The 19,434-nt window shown below is 46.9% G+C and overlaps 1 protein-coding gene across 3 annotated transcripts in view; it reads left to right on the top strand.

Annotated features, from left to right (window-relative positions):
- LOC124048579 (long-chain fatty acid transport protein 4-like) overlaps positions 1–13,712 on the top strand; it is a 33,972-nt gene extending 20,260 nt beyond the window's left edge. For all 3 annotated transcript variants that reach the window (XM_046369506.1, XM_046369509.1, XM_046369508.1), the window contains exons 6-13: positions 5,582–5,673; positions 5,998–6,107; positions 7,898–8,107; positions 8,674–8,800; positions 9,241–9,378; positions 9,730–9,894; positions 12,234–12,380; positions 12,606–13,712. In XM_046369506.1, coding sequence (XP_046225462.1) covers positions 5,582–5,673; positions 5,998–6,107; positions 7,898–8,107; positions 8,674–8,800; positions 9,241–9,378; positions 9,730–9,894; positions 12,234–12,380; positions 12,606–12,763 — 1,147 coding nt within the window. In that variant the 3' untranslated portion in view covers positions 12,764–13,712. The remainder of the gene's footprint in view (positions 1–5,581; positions 5,674–5,997; positions 6,108–7,897; positions 8,108–8,673; positions 8,801–9,240; positions 9,379–9,729; positions 9,895–12,233; positions 12,381–12,605) is intronic.
- Positions 13,713–19,434: the final 5,722 nt, after the last annotated feature.

Raw genomic sequence — 19,434 nt, 5'->3', positions numbered from 1 at the left:
GACTAACATTAAAGTGCACATTTTTTAAATCACCACAGTAAGGATTCATCTTCACAGAGCTGTATTCTTTCAATGCAAACAGTATCTAAGGCAGCATTTTAATATAACAGCATTTTAAAGGTGTTAGTCTAGTCTGGACTTGTATTTGTACCTGAAACTTGGCATCTTTTGGCCTGTACAAGTGCATCAACACCAGGTGTCATGTCCTGACTAGCTGTCACTTTCAGAATGTCATTTAAGTGCTTGTTTGTGAGCCTTGAACGCATTTTTGTTTTATTGATATTCATCACTGAGAAAATTTGTTCACAAAGGTAGGTTGTCCCAAACATGCACAAAATTTTAGCAGCCAGGGCTGTTAATTTGGGGTAACCTGGTAGTAGATACTGATAAAATCTGTCCAGACCTACAGAGGCAAATTTGCCCTTCAAATCTGCATCACACTGCAAATCAATTATCTCTAGCTGAATTTCGACCGGCAGATCAGAAGCTTTAACTGTGAAAGGTGAGCGAAAAACTGAAAATTCTGTCTCAAGTTCACCAAATACCTGAAAACGTTTCTCAAACTCCCGCAGTAGTCCTGCAATTTTGTCTTTGTACCGTTTCATGTCCGCATCAGGTCTGGTCACACACACATCTCTCAGACAGGGGAAATGAGCAGGGTTGCCATTTGCCAGTTGCATCTCCCACAAAGTCAGCTTCAACTTAAATGCATGTATGTTGTCAGAAAACTGTGTGACAACTTTTTTGCGGCCTTGCAACATTTTGTTCAGATTGTTCAAGTGTTCAGTAATATCAACCAAGAATGCAAGGTCCCGTAGCCATTCCTGAGATTGTAATTCCAACACCGGTTTTCCTTTTTCTCCATGAACTGTCCGATTTCCTCTCGTAGATCAAAGAAATGCCTCAGCACAGCGCCTCGGCTTAACCATCTCACTTCAGTGTGGTATGGCAGGCTGTGGGTAATGTTGCTGTCGCTGAGAAGTTTGTCAAACTGACGATGGTTCAGACCTCTGGACCGGATGAAATTTACAGTGCGAACAACCACCTCCATGACGTGGTCCATTTTCAGCGACTTGCAACACAATGCCTCCTGGTGCAAAATACAGTGAAATGTCCAGAAACGATCTCCTCCATTAAGGGCTTGTACTTTGTCTTTGAACTTTGTCGCGGCACCTGCTTTCTTTCCGACCATGGATGGCGCGCCGTCTGTAGCCAGGCTGACAGCGCGGGACCAGTCCACTCCAACTCTGTCCAATGCAGCAACGACAGAGCCGAAAATGTCCTCGGCTGTTGTGGTGTCCATCATTGGCACCAACTCAAGAAACTCTTCAGTAACAGTCAATGTCTCATCAACTCCTCGAATAAATATGGCCAGTTGGGCCACGTCTGTGATGTCAGTGCTCTCGTCAATTGCCACGGAAAATGCAATAAATGACTTGACTCTCTGTTTCAATTGACTGTCTAAATCTGCCGATAGTTCCGAAATCCTCTCTGCTATAGTATTCCTCGTCAGGCTAATATTGGCAAAAGCTTGTCGCTTCTCGGGACATACAAGTTCAGCCGCCTTCATCATGCATCGTTTAACAAAGTCACCGTCGGAATACGGCTTCGATGCTAATGCTATTTCGCTAGCAATTAGGTAGCTGGCTTTTACCGCTGCTTCACTGACTTCTCGGCTCTGGATGAAAGTTGACTGCTGTTTCCTCAGACCCGCCAGCAATTCGTTAATCTTATCTCTTCTCAGTTGTCCTTGCAAGCCGTCATATTTTTCGCTGTGATGAGTCTCGTAGTGGCGTCGAATATTATATTCCTTCAATACCGAAACTTGTTGCAAACACACCAAGCACAAAGGTTTTCCGTGCATCTCTGTAAATAAATAGGACGTGGTCCATTTTTCTTTGAAAATTCTACACTCCTTATCTACTTTTCTCCGTTTGGATAACGACATTTTGGCTAATGATGGTGTAGCGGAGAGGTAGAGACCAAGGTATTAACAACGTCGTAACAAGCAGCAGATGGCGCATTGATACTGTCTGCTGTTTTCAGTCTGTCTCAGTGATGCGGCTTGTCTTCTACTCTGATGGAAAGAGTGCGCCCCTTAGCGGATAATCCATGAATTGCAGCGAATTAAAAATATTAATTCCATGTCTTTTATGCATTTTTTCCACTTTCAAATTATCCTGCGGGCCTGTTCAAACCTCCTTGGGGGCCGGTTCCGGCCCGCGGGCCGTATGTTTGACACCCCTGCTCTACACTATCTCTCAGGAGCTCCTTTTCAAAGAGGAGTGTTTGTAGAAAGAGGAGTGTTTGTAGAAAGAGGAGTGTTTGTAGAAAGAGGAGTGTTTGTAGAAAGAGGAGTGTTTGTAGAAAGAGGAGTGTTTGTAGAAAGAGGAGTGTGAGTAGAAAGAGGAGTGTGAGTAGAAAGAGGAGTGTGAGTAGAAAGAGGAGTGTGAGTAGAAAGAGGAGTGTGAGTAGAAAGAGGAGTGTGAGTAGAAAGAGGAGTGTGAGTAGAAAGAGGAGTGTGAGTAGAAAGAGGAGTGTGAGTAGAAAGAGGAGTGTGAGTAGAAAGAGGAGTGTGAGTAGAAAGAGGAGTGTGAGTAGAAAGAGGAGTGTGAGTAGAAAGAGGAGTGTGAGTGATCTATCTATCTATCTATCTATCTATCTATCTATCTATCTATCTATCTATCTATCTATCTATCTATCTATCTATCTATCTATCTATCATGACTTCAGGAAGTATTACTGCCCCTTGACTTATTGCACATTTTGTTGTGTTACAGCCTGAATTTAAAAAATGTATAGATGTATTTTCTCACCAGTCTACACACGATACCACATAATGACAAAGTGAAAACATGTGTTTATAAGATTTTAGCACATTTATTGAAAATTAAATACAGTAATATGTCATTTACATAAGTATTCCCACCCCGAGTCAATACTTTGTAGAAGCACCTTTGGAAGTGATTACAGCTGCGTCTTCCTGGGTAAGTCTTTAAGAGATTTTCTCACCTGGATTGTGCAACATTTGCTTATTATTATTTTCAAAATTCTTCAAGCTCTGTCAAATTGGTTGTTTATCATTGCTAGACGGACATTTTCAGGTCTTGCTATAGATTTTCAAGTAGATTTAAGTCAAAACTGGTAACTCGGCCACATTCACTGCCTTCTTGGTAAGCGCCTCCAGTGTAGATTTTGCCTTGTGTTTTAGGTTAATGTCCTGCTGAAAGATTAATTAATCTCCCCGTGTCTGGTGGAAAGCAGACTGAACCAGTTTTTCCTCTAGGATTTTGCCCGTGCTTAGCTCCATTTTTTTATCCTGAAAAACTCCCCAGTCCTTAACGATTACAAGCATACCCATAACATGATGCAGCCACCACTTTGCTTGATAATGTGGAAAGTGGTACTCAACAATTTGTATTCAGGACAAAAAGTGAACAGCTTTGCCCATGCAGTATTACTTTAGTGCTTTGTTGCAAACAGGATGCATGTTCTGGATTTCTAAAAAGGTCCTTCTGTAGCTCAGTTGGTAGAGCATGGCGCTTGTAACGCCAGGGTAGTGGGTTCGATCCCCGGGACCACCCATACGTAGAATGTATGCACACATGACTGTAAGTCGCTTTGGATAAAAGCGTCTGCTAAATGGCATATATTATTATTATTATTATTATAAAAATGTTGTACAGGCTTCCTTATTTTTACTCAGTCAATTAGGTTAGTATTGTGGAGTAACTACAATGTTGTTGATCCATCCTCAGTTTTCTCTTATCACAGCCATTAAACTCTGTAACAGTTTTAAAGTCACCACTGGTGTCATGATCAAATCCCTGAACCGTTTCCTTCCTCTCCAGCAACTGAGTTAGGAAGGATGCCTGTATGTTTGCAGTGCCTTGGTGTATTGATCCAAAGTGTAATGAATAACTTCACCATGCTCAAAGGGATATTCAATGTACGCTTTTTAAATGTGTACCCATCTGTCAATAGGAGCCCTTCTTTGCGAGTCATTGGAAAACCTCCCGGGTCTTTGTGGTTGAATCTGTGTTTGAAATTCACTGTTCGACTGAGGGACCTTGTGTAGGGTACAGAGATGAGGACGTCATTCTAAAATCATGTCAAGCACAAGTATTGCACACAGAGTCCATGCAACTTATGATGTGAATTGTTAAGCACATTTTAACTCCTGAACTTATTTCGTTTTGCGATAACAAAGGCGTTGAACACTTATTGACCCAAGACATGTCAGCTTTTCATTTTTCATTCATTTGTAAAACTTTCGGAAAACATATTTCCACTTTTGAAATTGTGGGGTATTGTGTGTAGGCCAGTGACGAGAAATCTCAATTGAATCCATTTTCAATTCAGACTTGTAACAAAGGCAAAATGTGGAAAAAGTCAAGGTGTAAATACTTTCTGAAAGCACTGGATCTCTCTCTTTCACTCCATCCCTCCTTCTAACTGTCTCTCTCTTTCACTCCATCCCTCCTTCTGTCTCTCTCTTTCACTCCTTCCCTCCTTCCCCCTCTTCTGTCTCTCTCTTTCACTCCTTCCCCCTCTTCTAACTGTCTCTTTCTTTCACTCCATCCCTCCTTCTAACTCTCTCTCTCACTCCATCCCTCATCCCTCCTTCGAACTGTCTCTCTCTTTCACTCCATCCCTCCTTCGAACTGTCTCTCTCTTTCACTCCATCCCTCCTTCGAACTGTCTCTCTCTTTCACTCCATCCCTCCTTCGAACTGTCTCTCTCTTTCACTCCATCCCTCCTTCGAACTGTCTCTCTCTTTCACTCCATCCCTCCTTCGAACTGTCTCTCTCTTTCACTCCATCCCTCCTTCGAACTGTCTCTCTCTTTCAACCCGTCCCTACCTTCTAACTGGATCTCTCTCTTTCACTCCATCCCTACTTCTAACTGGATCTCTCTCTTTCACTCCATCCCTACTTCTAACTGGATCTCTCTCTTTCGCTCCATCCCTCCTTCTAACTGGATCTCTCTCTTTCGCTCCCATCCCTCCTTCTAACTGGATCTCTCTCTTTCGCTCCATCACTTCTTCTAACTGGATCTCTCTCTTTCGCTCCATCCCTCCTTCTAACTGGATCTCTCTCTTTCGCTCCATCCCTCCTTCTAACTGGATCTCTCTCTTTCGCTCCATCGCTCCTAACTGGATCTCTCTCTTCGCTCCCTCCTTCTAACTGGATCTCTCTCTTCGCTCCATCCCTCCTTCTAACTGGATCTCTCTCTTTCGCTCCATCCCTCCTTCTAACTGGATCTCTCTCTTTCGCTCCATCCCTCCTTCTAACTGGATCTCTCTCTTTCGCTCCATCCCTCCTTCTAACTGGATCTCTCTCTTTCGCTCCATCCCTCCTTCTAACTGGATCTCTCTCTTTCGCTCCATCCCTCCTTCTAACTGGATCTCTCTCTTTCGCTCCATCCCTCCTTCTAACTGGATCTCTCTCTTTCGCTCCATCCCTCCTTCTAACTGGATCTCTCTCTTTCGCTCCATCCCTCCTTCTAACTGGATCTCTCTCTTTCGCTCCATCCCTCCTTCTAACTGGATCTCTCTCTCTCTCCCACCTGTGCTTGACAGGTACTACCGCATGGCAGCGTTGGTATACTATGGCTTCGGGATGACGTCTGATGACGTGATGTACGATTGCCTTCCACTATACCACTCTGCAGGTAACAGTGCTGTGTGTGTGTGTGTGGGTGCGGGTGTGTGTGTGTCTGCACATGCCTGTGCGTGTCTGTGTACGTGCATGCGTAGGTGCGAGTGTGTGCGTGCACGCGTGCGTGTCAGTCATAGCCGCGGAAAGTAGGGGTGCTGAGTTCGCTGCAGCCTCGCCTGAAAAATCTGACTAAAAACAAATTCTCAGAACTACTTTTTTTTAATGAATTTTTTTATTTTTTTTAATTAAAACAAATTCAGCATCGCCCACCCAGCAAACTACTTTCCGTGTGTGTGTGTGTGTTACCTCTGAAACACTAAAGACATATGTTGCCCAGGTAACATAGTCGGAGTGGGGCAGTGCCTGATCCATGGCATGACAGTGGTCATCAAGAAGAAGTTCTCTGCCTCCCGGTTCTGGGATGACTGTGCCAAGTACAACTGCACGGTGAGCCACACACACACACCGCATGGTGAGCTATCTAACTCCGTAGCCGAATGAGTACAGAGTAGCTCAGAGACTGGAGGATAAATATGTACAGAAAAGGAAAGTGGGGATCAGTAGAGACTGAGAGGAGATACTGTACATGTTTTGGGTTAGTTTGGTTTAGAAGGTAGTGTTGTTCATGTATTGTTCCACTGGGCTGACGTTTATCTACAGAAAAGCTCAACGATAGCTCAGGGAGATTTGGTTTTAGGATTAGGGGGTCTGGGAGAAATCTGTTCAGGATGTCTAAGTAGTGAAATCTGAGGTAAGGTTTTGGGTAAGGGCTTTACAAAGGGTTGTAGACAGCATTATAAAAGCAGGTTGTTGTCTGTTTTTCTACAGAAGTACCCAAAGATACACTACTGTTCAAAAGTTCAGGGTCACATAGAAATGTCCTTACTTTGGATAGAAAAGCAACTTTTTTTGTCCATTAAAATAACATGAAATTGATCAGAAATACAGTGTAGAAACTACATAATTTTTATGGAATATCTACATAGGCGTACAGAGACCCATTATCAGCAACCATCACTCCTGTGTTCCAACGGCACGTTGTGTTAGCTAATCCAAGTTTATAATTTTAAAAGGCTAATTGATCATTAGAAAACCCTTTTGCTATTATGTTAGCACAGCTGAAAACTGGTGTGCTGATTTAAAGACTAGTTGAGTATCTGGAGCATCAGCATTTGTGGGTTCGATTACAGGCTCAAAATTACCAGAAACTAAGAACTTTCTTCTGAAACTCATCAGTCTAGTCTTGTTCTGAGAAATGAAGAAATGTTCTGAGAAATCTCATACATCGCTGTGTACTACTCCCTTCACAGAACAGCGCAAACTAGCTCTAACCAGAATAGACGGAAGAGTGGGAGTCCCCGGTGCACAACTGAGCAAGAGGACAAGTACATTAGAGTGTCTAGTTTGAGAAACAGACACCTCACAAGTCCTCCACTGGCAGCTTCATTAAATAGCACCCGCAAAAGACCAGTCTCAACGTCAACAGTGAAGAGGCGACTCCGGGACGCTGGCCTTCTAGGAGAGTGTCAAAGAAAAAGCCCTATCTCAGACTGGCCATTAAAAAGACAATATTAAGATGGGCAAAAGAACACAGACACTGGACATAGAAATGGTTTTCTCTTTGCAATTCTGCCTAGAAGGCCAGCATCCCGGAGTCGCCTCCTCACTGACGTTGAGACTGGTGTTTTGCGGGTACTATTTAATGAAGCTGCCAGTTGAGGGCTTGTGAGGTGTCTGTTTCTCAAACTAGACCCCAATGTACTTGTCCTCTTGCGCAGTTGTGCACCGGGGCCTCCCACTCCTCTCTCTATTCTGGTTAGGGCCAGTTTGCGCTGTTAGCTAACACAACATGCCATTGGAACACAGGAGGGATGGTTGCTGATAATGGGCCTCTGTGCGCCTATGTAGATATTCCATAGAAATTCTGCCGTTTCCAGCTACAATAGTCATTTATAACATGATCAATGTCTACACTGTATTTCTGATCAATTTGATGTTATTTTAATGGACAAAAAAAGTTGCTTTTCTTTCAAAAACAAGGACCTTTCTAAGTGACCCCAAACTTTTGAACGGTTCTGTAGCTCAAGAAGATTTGTGGAATAATAAAGTAAGGGTGTTAAGAGTGGTGTGTGTGTCTGTGTGTGTGTGGCCAGGTGTTGAAGTTCCTCACTCATACCCCCTCGTCTCGCTGTGCTGGTGATTGATTGATGGATTGACTGACTGACTCTTTCCCCCAGATTGTGCAGTACATCGGGGAGATCTGCCGGTACCTGTTGAACCAGCCAGTAAAGGACATAGAGCGGCAACACCGGGTCCGCATGGCGCTGGGTAACGGCCTGCGCCAGTCCATCTGGGAGGAGTTCACCTCTCGCTTCAACGTGCCACAGATAGCAGAGTTCTATGGCGCCACAGAGTGCAACTGCAGCCTAGGCAACTTCGGCAACATGGTGAGGCGTTGAGGAGGACATTTTGGTTCTAGCACAAACCTAGATCTCAGATGATATGGTGTAGCTAGAACGTTTGGCTCTCACGGGGCATGTTCTGGTCTTTTACTGTAGTATCTCATCCATGGGGATCGACGTCCACTTTGTAACGCTGCCTGGCCTTAATTATATTCTCACGGGGCTCAAAGAACTCACCAGTCTGGTCGTTTATAGTCTGGTATTTAATCGTCAGGAGTCGAAGTACTGTATTAGTTGTCACTCTGAATTTCTCCCATTGATTTGCCTCGTCTGACCTACGTAGCTATAGGCTGTAAGGTTAACAGAGTTTCAGTGCACTGTTTTTCTGTAACAGTAGTTGAATTGGGTTGACCAGTAGTTTGGGTTGACCAGTAGCTTGGGTTGACCAGTAGTTGTATGTGGTAGTGTTGCCTCTATTGTCAGACGGTTAGCGTAGCGGGTCCAGCAGCCAGATCCTCCCCTTTCATCTACCGCACAACCCTGTAATGTACCCACTAGTTGGGTTGATGTTACAGTGTGGTAATGTCGTAGTAATGCTATCTATCCACCAGACGGGAGCGTGCGGGTTCAACAGCCAGATCCTCCCCTTCATCTACCCCATCAGACTGGTGAAGGTTGACGAAGAGACTATGGAGCTCACTAGAGGGCCCGATGGAGTCTGCATCCCATGCAAGCCTGGTTCGTCCCCGCCCTATACCCATTCAATACCTATTTATACCTTCTTTTTTTAACAGTGGTTGAATATTTAGTTTTGCCCACCTATAAAGTCACATTTTAGTTCACCAATGTATATTAGGAGAAGCAAAACCCAAAGCAAACAGGTGGAATGGACAACCGCACACTGTGTATACTTGGTTAAGTAAACTAAGTAAACATTTGTTAACAAAAGCAGCAAAGTTGCACAAAAGGTCGCTGTGACTAAAATGCTGTGTTTGTTATGTTTGCAGTAGTTGAGTTGGGCCAGGCCTGTTGCTTTATGTAATAGACTCTCTGTCTCTGTCTCTCTCTCACTCTGTCTCTCTGTCTCTCTGTCTATCTCTCTCTCTCTCTCTCTCTCTCTCTCTCTCTCTCTCTCTCTCTGTGTGTCTCTGTCTCTCTCTCTGTCTCTGTCTGTCTAGGTGAGCCCGGCCAGTTGGTGGGTAGGATCATTCAGAATGATCCCCTGAGAAGGTTTGATGGCTACGTGAATGAAGGAGCCACCACCAAGAAGATCGCTAACAACGTCTTCAAGAAGGGAGACAGCGCCTATCTGTCAGGTAAAAGGCTACTAAACTTAATCATAGATCCCCCTGTCTCTATCAATCAATCAATCAATCTCTCACGCTGTCTCTCTTTCTCACTTTCCCCTTTCACTCACTCACTCACTCACTCACTCACTCACTCACTCACTCACTCACTCACTCACTCACTCACTCACTCACTCACTCACTCACTCACTCACACACTCACTCACTCACTGACACACACACACACACACACACACACACACACACACACACACATTCTGAGGTGTTGAGGCATCTTGGACCAGTTATGGTTACTTGTACTTTACAAACGCACGCATACACACACACATTCTTATGCTTGGTACCCCTGTCTCCCTCAAGGCGATGTCCTCATCATGGACCAGTATGGCTACATGTACTTTAAGGACCGTACTGGGGACACGTTCCGCTGGAAGGGAGAGAACGTGTCGACCACGGAAGTGGAGGGGACGTTGAGTCGTCTATTGGACATGAAGGACGTGGTGGTCTACGGAGTCGAGGTCCCAGGTACAATAACACAGATCATATATATATATATATATATATATATATATATATATATATATATATATATATATATATATATATATACTGAACAAAAATATACATGCAACAATTTCTAAGATTCTGCTGAGCTACAGTTGAAATAAATTCATTAGGCCCTAATCTATGGGTTTCACATGACTGGACAGCAGCACATCCATGGGTGGGCCTGGGAGGGCATAGGACCACACCCTTGGGAATCAGACCCACCCACTCTAGAGCACGGCCCAGCCAATCAGAATGAGTTTTTTTTACCCACAAAAGGGCTTTATTACAGACACAAATACTCCTCAGCACCCACACGCCCCCCTCTGACGATCCCGCCGATGAAGAAGCCAGATGTTGAGGTTCTGGGCTAGTGTGGTTACACGTGCTCTACAGTTGTTAGGCTGGTTGGACCTACTGCCAAATTCTGTAACACTGACGTTGGAGTCAACTTATGATAGAGAAATGAACATTATCTGGCAACAGCTCTGGTGGACATTCCTGCAGTCAGCATGCCAATTGCACACTCTCTCAAAACCTGAGACGTCTGTGGCATTGTGTTGTGTTACAGAACGGCCCATTTTAGTGGCCTTTTATTATACACAGGTGCACCTGTTTAATAATCATGCTTTTTAATCAGCTTCTTGATATGCCACACCTGTCAGGTCGATGGATTATCTTGACAAAGGATAACATGCTCACTAACAGGGATGTAAACACATTTGTGCACAAAATTGGAGAGAAATAAGCTTTTTGTGCATGTGGAACATTTCTGGGATCTTTTATTTCAGCTCATGAAACAAGGACCAACACTTTACATGTTGCATTTATATCTTTGTTAATGTTTTGTTAGGTTCTAAAATGAACCTATTAAAACTCACGGATGCTTAATAAATCTCAAACCAAGTTTATTCACACACAGCTGCATAAGACAAAATACATAATCACACAAGCGCTGGTATTTAACCCTTTTTCCTATGCTGAGTCTCCTCTCACACATCTGAACAGCCGATTGCATCTCTCTTGCTAGGCAGAACCTTAGTGATATCTGTTCTTCCTCAATTCATTTGACCTCTGCCCCAAAGTGCTCACTCCTCCCCAACTCACGGCTGTCATGTTGACTCGTACTAGACTCTATTTTCCTCCCATAGGATCCCTGATGGCTAACAATAACATACCCGGACAGAATGTAAACATTACACATTACCCTCTCTCCCTCAGTGACATGAATAAGTATATTTCATATTCTCTGAACGGTATATATATTTGGGCAGAAGGCAAGGAGAGGTGAGGGGAGTGGTGATTGAAGGGAGATATCTTGCAGCCCGCTGGCTTCACCCCCGAGCCTTATATGAACTTCCTGCCCCAACGAGGCAACCCTGTGGATCTGTAAAGCCATGGAGTGCTTGGGGATAAAAGAAGAAGTGGGCTGCACAAACAGGGAGAGGTGTGCGTGCCATCTATATTACCTGTTGTGACCTGGACTGGCTGATTACCCCCACCCCCTACTGATTACCCCCCCCCCCACCCCCTTGATCCCGCTACTATATATATGACCTAAGGATGCTAGACCACCCTAGGTCAGCACGGCTCTTTTGTTTTCAGCAGTGGGGATATAATCCATGTTACCCTCCCCCCCACCTCTTGAGCATTATAGTTTCCCCACGGAAAGGGTCATAGCTACCCTGGCACTTTTTAAACTATCTGTGGACAACCCAGCCACACAGCCAAGAGAGCGTATCAATCGATGTTTCTTCTGCATGTCACCAAACAGAATGTGTCAAAGGAAGCACTTTGCCGTTCTACGAGGGGTGTCGGACGGAGTCGCCATGTCGAGATAAAGCACCACGTTAGCTTCAAAGCTTATGTGAAACTCTCCCCAGTTCTGGTGATGGGAGGAGAGGAGGAGAAGAGGAAGAACTGCCGCGCTGTGACTGCCAATGGCGTGTCGCGGGTGTGTGCTTTGCTTTGCGCTCTCAAGGATATGTTGATAGTCACGTCTGTCTGCTTGACTGTGCTTTGCCGACCGAACATGTCGCCTACTGGCGGTACTGTGGTGGCGGTGAGCACTGAGCAGCAGACAGGCTTTGGAATGTTTGACCCATGATGTCATCACTAAAGCATGTTTCCCTCTTAAGGCAATTCCAGCCGCCTCTTGGTTGTTACAGCAGATGTGAATGACTGGATCTTTCACTAATTGTATGTACAATTTCAAAAGAGTTGTATAACCTCAGTGGTCTTTCCTGGTTAAGTCGAGGTTAATTAAATGACCGTACCGTAAAATAAATAAAAGCTTTGGGGTTTTTATGTTGTCTCAGGAGCCGAGGGGAAGGCTGGGATGGCTGCTGTAGCAGATCCAGAGAGGTCTACAGACCTGGTAAAGTTTGGGAAGGATCTGGAGAAAGCCCTGCCGCCATACGCACGACCCGTCTTCCTACGCTTCCTCAACGAGGTCAACAAGACAGGTGGGTTCAGTCTGTAGCTGTGTCCCAATGATCTCTCCTTCCTCCCAAAGTGTGCATTTGTTCACTTTGAAATGAAATTACTGGTATAAGAAATGTGGCGGAAACTCCCACTAGCCCATGCCTCCGGCAATCCAATGCTTTTAGATTTGTGGGATGTAGTGAACTAGTGCACAATTCTCTACCGCACTACCACCTCTCCTCTTCTCCCTCACACTCCTCCTCCAGGCACCTATAAGTTCCAGAAGACAGAGATGCGGCGGGAGGGTTTTGACCCCAGCATCACGTCAAACAAACTGTACTTCCTTGACCCCAGCAGGGGGCGCTATGTGGAGCTGCACCAGGAGCTCTACAGCAGCATCATCTCAGGGAAACAGAAACTGTAAATGTGACATCTGATCTGGTCACTCTTTGCCCCCCCCCCCCCCAGCCAATATCCCTAAACCATCCCTATCCACCCCCCCCCCACACACACAGAAACACCCCTATACCTGATGTCACTCTCCCTCCCCCCCAGAAAAACTCTAACTCCCACAACCCCCCTATCTGCTCTCTCTAAGCCCACACCCCTTGTTACCTCAGCAACCAGAAAGGGGCAGCTGGGTCTCATCTGGAACACATGACAAGCCAATCTGACACCCTATCCCATGATACACCTAGAGCGACCTTTGCCCTTTGACCCCTGAGGCACTTCCCCCCCCCCAACCCTTCACCCTCCCCACCCCAGAGCTTCACCTGACCTGGACCAAGAGGAGCGCCCGCTGGAAGGACACAACTTGTTCGCTGAGAGGGGCATGTGGCATGTCTCCAGAATGCAAAAACATAATAACTTACTCCAAATCTAAAAAAATAAAATAAAAAACTAGTTAGAGGAACATGAACATGGCACAATGAAGGAACGTGAATTGAACAAAGAAAACGCTCCTATTGGTCTGTCGGGTTTGTCTGTCTAATGTTGATGAGGTCACTCCATCTGAGGCCCAGCCTGCACAATGCCCAGTCAGTGACCAGTGGCTTCTGTTGTGACACAAAATGACAGATTGGTTTTAGTGGAGCGGGGTCTGCCCATCCATGTTAGACATACAGTACAGCAAGCCTAGAGGCTGTATGTCAGGGGAGGGAGATTCACATGTGGTTGAAACTGGGATCCAGCATTGGCAGATCAATAATCAGCCAGCCATAAGGTGATCTGAGAAGAAGCTGTCTATAATATTGAAATATGTCTGCATTACACCAAATATATTTAATTTGTAGAATAGTCTTTAAATATAAAAAAATTAAAAAACGATGATGTTAAACATCGAGTTCCTAATAAAATGCAAATCAAAATGCTAATCATGTTATGCCATGTCCACGATTGCGCTCGGCTTTCTCCTGACCTCCCCTTCACTACCTTACGGGGTTCTCCTCCCCTTCACTACCTTACGGGGTTCTCCTCCCCTTCACTACCTTACGGGGTTCTCCTCCCCTTCTTCAACCAACCACCGGCAGCTAGAACACATAACTCTCACAGTTTCAAACATGATTCTGAAAGTTCTGAATCTGGGATAGAAGATTTCTGATTCTGAAAGGTTCTGATTCTGGAATAGAAGATTTCTGATTCTGAAAGGTTCTGATTCTGGGATAGAAGATTTCTGATTCTGAAAGGTTCTGATTCAGGGATAGAAGATTCTGTTTCTGATTTAGATGGGGAGGGTTTCTGTCAGTATTGTGCAGGTTGGGCCTAAATGGTATGGCATAGTGGATATTTTAAAGCCGGACAAAGAGAGCTGAATTGAAAAGGACCAACTTCTGTCCGTCTCTGTGGCGGATTTAATATGTAATCTGAGTAATATGTAATAAGTAATAAGAGTAATAAGAGTAATAAGAGTAATATTCTGGTGCCTCAGAAGGAATTCAACTCTCTCTCAGACTCTGGTGCAGCAAACCAAATGATCGAAGAGAGTTGAAAGGAAAGAGCAAAGATCATTCTCTTCGTCATCGTTGTTTGTTCTTCTTCCTGGTTTCATCTTCTTAGCAGCATGAATGATCAACACAAACAGAGCGCTGTGCCTTCACTGTGAGTTTACTGACTCAGATTCACAGGCCCTGTCCCATAACACCCTACTCCTTCACCCCTCACTCCCTTCTGTCCCGTAGTCTCTCCCCTCAGTCTCTTCCCTCTCTTCCCTCTCTCCCTACTGTCCCGTAGTCTCTCCCCTCAGTCTCTTCCCTCTCTCCGTACTGTCCCGTAGTCTCTCCCCTCAGTCTCTTCCCTCTCTCCCTACTGTCCCGTAGTCTCTCCCCTCAGTCTCTTCTCTCTCTCCGTACTGTCCCGTAGTCTCTCCCCTCAGTCTCTTCCCTCTCTCCGTACTGTCCCGTAGTCTCTCCCCTCAGTCTCTTCCCTCTCTCCGTACTGTCCCGTAGTCTCTCCCCTCAGTCTCTTCCCTCTCTCCGTACTGTCCCGTAGTCTCTCCCCTCAGTCTCTTCCCTCTCTCCGTACTGTCCCGTAGTCTCTCCCCTCAGTCTCTTCCCTCTCTCCCTACTGTCCCGTGGTCTCTCCCCTCAGTCTCTTCCCTCTCTCCCTACTGTCCCGTGGTCTCTCCCCGCTGTCTCTTCCCTCTCTCCTCTCAGTCTCTTCCCTCTCTCCCTACTGTCCCGTTGCCTCTCCCCTCAGTCTCTTCCCTCTCTCCCTACTGTCCCGTAGTCTCTCCCCTCAGTCTCTTCCCTCTCTCCCTTCTGTCCCGTAGTCTCTCCCCTCAGTCTCTTCCCTCTCTCCCTACTGTCCCGTAGTCTCTCCCCTCAGTCTCTTCCCTCTCTCCCTACTGTCCCGTGGTCTCTCCCCTCAGTCTCTTCCCTCTCTCCCTTCTGTCCCGTAGTCTCTCCCCTCAGTCTCTTCCCTCTCTCCCTTCTGTCCCGTAGTCTCTCCCCTCAGTCTCTTCCCTCTCTCCCTACTGTCCCGTAGTCTCTCCCCTCAGTCTCTTCCCTCTCTCCCTTCTGTCCCGTAGTCTCTCCCCTCAGTCTCTTCCCTCTCTTCCCTCTCTCCCTACTGTCCCGTAGTCTCTCCCCTCAGTCTCTTCCCTCTCTCCGTACTGTCCCGTAGTCTCTCCCCTCAGTCTCTTCCCTCTCTCCCTACTGTCCCGTAGTCTCTCCCCTCAGTCTCTTCTCTCTCTCCGTACTGTCCCGTAGTCTCTCCCCTCAGTCTCTTCCCTCTCTCCGTACTGTCCCGTAGTCTCTCCCCTCAGTCTCTTCCCTCTCTCCGTACTGTCCCGTGGTCTCTCCCCGCTGTCTCTTCCCTCTCTCCTCTCAGTCTCTTCCCTCTCTCCCTACTGTCCCGTTGCCTCTCCCCTCAGTCTCTTCCCTCTCTCCCTACTGTCCCGTAGTCTCTCCCCTCAGTCTCTTCCCTCTCTCCCTTCTGTCCCGTAGTCTCTCCCCTCAGTCTCTTCCCTCTCTCCCTACTGTCCCGTAGTCTCTCCCCTCAGTCTCTTCCCTCTCTCCCTACTGTCCCGTGGTCTCTCCCCTCAGTCTCTTCCCTCTCTCCCTTCTGTCCCGTAGTCTCTCCCCTCAGTCTCTTCCCTCTCTCCCTTCTGTCCCGTAGTCTCTCCCCTCAGTCTCTTCCCTCTCTCCCTACTGTCCCGTAGTCTCTCCCCTCAGTCTCTTCCCTCTCTCCCTTCTGTCCCGTAGTCTCTCCCCTCAGTCTCTTCCCTCTCTCCCGTACTGTCCCGTAGTCTCTCCCCTCAGTCTCTTCCCTCTCTCCGTACTGTCCCGTAGTCTCTCCCCTCAGTCTCTTCCCTCTCTCCCTACTGTCCCGTAGTCTCTCCCCTCAGTCTCTTCCCTCTCTCCCTACTGTCCCGTAGTCTCTCCCCTCAGTCTCTTCCCTCTCTCCCTACTGTCCCGTAGTCTCTCCCCTCAGTCTCTTCCCTCTCTCCCTACTGTCCCGTAGTCTCTCCCCTCAGTCTCTTCCCTCTCTCCCTACTGTCCCGTAGTCTCTCCCCTCAGTCTCTTCCCTCTCTCCCTACTGTCCCGTAGTCTCTCCCCTCAGTCTCTTCCCTCTCTCCCTACTGTCCCGTGGTCTCTCCCCTCAGTGTCTTCCCTCTCTCCCTTCTGTCCCGTAGTCTCTCCCCTCAGTCTCTTCCCTCTCTCCCTACTGTCCCGTAGTCTCTCCCCTCAGTCTCTTCCCTCTCTCCCTACTGTCCCGTGGTCTCTCCCCTCAGTCTCTTCCCTCTCCCTTCTGTCCCGTGGTCTCTCCCCTCAGTCTCTTCCCTCTCTCCCTTCTGTCCCGTGGTCTCTCCCCTCAGTCTCTTCCCTCTCTCCGTACTGTCCCGTAGTCTCTCCCCTCAGTGTCTTCCCTCTCTCCCTTCTGTCCCGTAGTCTCTCCCCTCAGTCTCTTCCCTCTCTCCCTACTGTCCCGTAGTCTCTCCCCTCAGTCTCTTCCCTCTCTCCCTACTGTCCCGTAGTCTCTCCCCTCAGTCTCTTCCCTCTCTCCCTACTGTCCCGTAGTCTCTCCCCTCAGTCTCTTCCCTCTCTCCCTACTGTCCCGTGGTCTCTCCCCTCAGTGTCTTCCCTCTCTCCCTTCTGTCCCGTAGTCTCTCCCCTCAGTCTCTTCCCTCTCTCCCTACTGTCCCGTAGTCTCTCCCCTCAGTCTCTTCCCTCTCTCCCTACTGTCCCGTGGTCTCTCCCCTCAGTCTCTTCCCTCTCCCTTCTGTCCCGTGGTCTCTCCCCTCAGTCTCTTCCCTCTCTCCCTTCTGTCCCGTGGTCTCTCCCCTCAGTCTCTTCCCTCTCTCCGTACTGTCCCGTAGTCTCTCCCCTCAGTCTCTTCCCTCTCTCCCTACTGTCCCGTAGTCTCTCCCCTCAGTCTCTTCCCTCTCTCCGTACTGTCCCGTAGTCTCTCCCCGCAGTCTCTTCCCTTTCTCTTCTCAGTCTCTTCACTCTCTCCCTACTGTCCCGTTGCCTCTCCCCTCAGTCTCTTCCCTCTCTCCGTACTGTCCCGTAGTCTCTCCCCTCAGTCTCTTCCCTCTCTCCCTACTGTCCCGTAGTCTCTTCCCTCTCTCCGTACTGTCCCGTAGCATCCTATTCCCTCAATCTCACTCCCATTAGGCATGTCTCCCACCAAAGTACCTCACACTCTCATCCCACCCGGACACTTCTGTTTTTGATCCTTGCTTCTCTTGCGGCTAGACATTTTCTGTCATGCTGTTATTTTTCTCAGAGCACATAAATGCACTTCTACCGTCTCCACTCCGACGACTGTCAGAGTGTACACTATCTCTGTGTCCTCTCAAAACAAGCAAACAAATCATGAGCCAGTTCGGCAAGCCAAACATCCTGTCTGTGTGAAGTCGACGGTGGAGACCAGGGGAGAAGGATTCTCCTACCACGCTGAGGATCATGGGTAGTGTAGTTTGCCCGGTTCCCAGGTTCCTCCCCTTTGTCTCCTGTATGGTGTGTCTCTGTCCTCTTACATACGTGCACACCGGGATGATGAGGAGGAAGAGGAAGTGATGACATTGTTCTCCAGCACTATCCACAATTTTGTGTATTTATTATTAGTGATGATCGTTTTGTTGCTCACAATGTTTAAAGAGGAAAAGTGTTTGAGGAAGAAAACAATTAGACCAATAATTATGTTGTAAAGAGGAATATATACATTTTGGGGGTTATATATGAGAATGCTGCTTTGATGTTTTTGATCCTGGGGTGTCATAGGATAGTATGACCACGAGGTGGCGCATGACTGGGCTGGCCCAGAGGAATCTGGATGGGCATTGGGCGATAGCCTGAAGTGATTTCCTCGCTTTTCTTCTTTCCTTCATCTGCACTGATATGAAAGGAGTGGAGACAAGTGAAAAACAGCCATAGCCGTATTGCTTTCACCTAACCTGTTGTGTTGTTGTGTTAAAGGAGAGGAGACCAGGAGCGGGATCTATTTTAAACTATTGAGATGCACCTCCTGTCTGTCTCAGATGTGTTTCCCACTTCCTTTTTCGGGGGAATTTAAATTATACATATTTTAAGTATGAATTATTCCTTATTTGAATGTGCATTGACTGTGTCAGAGCTATGCGTTGTGTTTGTTTGTTATTTTCTCTGTGTGAAATCAAAGCTTTAATGTGTCAGGATTCTGGGAGTGAAGGGGCTCCGCAAGTTTGTCTGCCTGTTAGACCGTTGACCAGCATCCACACCTATGTCAGCCCCTGACCACTGGAGGGCGCCAAACTCCAGCCCTTCTATACAGTCTGCTGTGCGGAGGCCCTCTGTTTTCATACCTATCCTGCATTGGTCACAAGGTGACACACACACACTCCTTCGACTTTCATCTGTGTGTGTATGGCAATATCAGAGTGTATTGTTTGGACAGCTACAGTCCACCCGCTTAAGAAACAGGTTTAGTCCTACATTCCACTAGAACCCAGTCAATCAATCAATCAAATGTATTTATAAAGCCCTTTTTACATCAGCAGATGTCACAAAGTGATGTAGAGAAACCCAGCCTAAAACCCCACACGGCAAGCAGTCTCGTCTCACAACTGTGCAGAGTTCCCTGAGTCTGGCGAGCGAGATTACTCTGTCCCCAGCAGAATAAAAATATGTGGAAACTTGAGATGAGTATGAATAATGGCCACGTGCTTACTTTATAAGCCATTCCATCAATACTGTTGCTTTGCACTGTAACATTGATGCCGCTATTTGAAAAGCCTTGTGGGCAGGCGTGTACAGAGAATAGGCCTACCTAGTACCCACACATCCCAATTTCAGTGTTCTCTTTAAGTACTGCTATCTTATTCCCGTGACACTGAATAGAGAGACGCGAGTGTCACAGACTCTCTGAGGTTATCAGTTTACTCTTGTTTGGTGATGTCCAGAGACAACTCCCTAGCTGCTAGGAAGTTGTGTAGAACGCACACACTAAGGGGTAAAGAGGCTAGGAGTTGTTTCTGGACAGGGCACATGTGTCACAAACCAATGGGAGTTATTGTAACGTGTGTGTGTGTGTGTGAGAGGGACAGGGTGTTGGTCAGGTCTTTAACCAGAGGGAGGCGCTGTTTCCCAGCAAAATCACCCTGGCTGCTGCCTACCA

The sequence above is a fragment of the Oncorhynchus gorbuscha genome, linkage group LG11 (genome assembly GCF_021184085.1).
Source record: "Oncorhynchus gorbuscha isolate QuinsamMale2020 ecotype Even-year linkage group LG11, OgorEven_v1.0, whole genome shotgun sequence".
Taxonomy (NCBI): Eukaryota; Metazoa; Chordata; class Actinopteri; order Salmoniformes; family Salmonidae; genus Oncorhynchus; species Oncorhynchus gorbuscha.
This window is presented reverse-complemented; position numbering and strand designations above follow the sequence as displayed.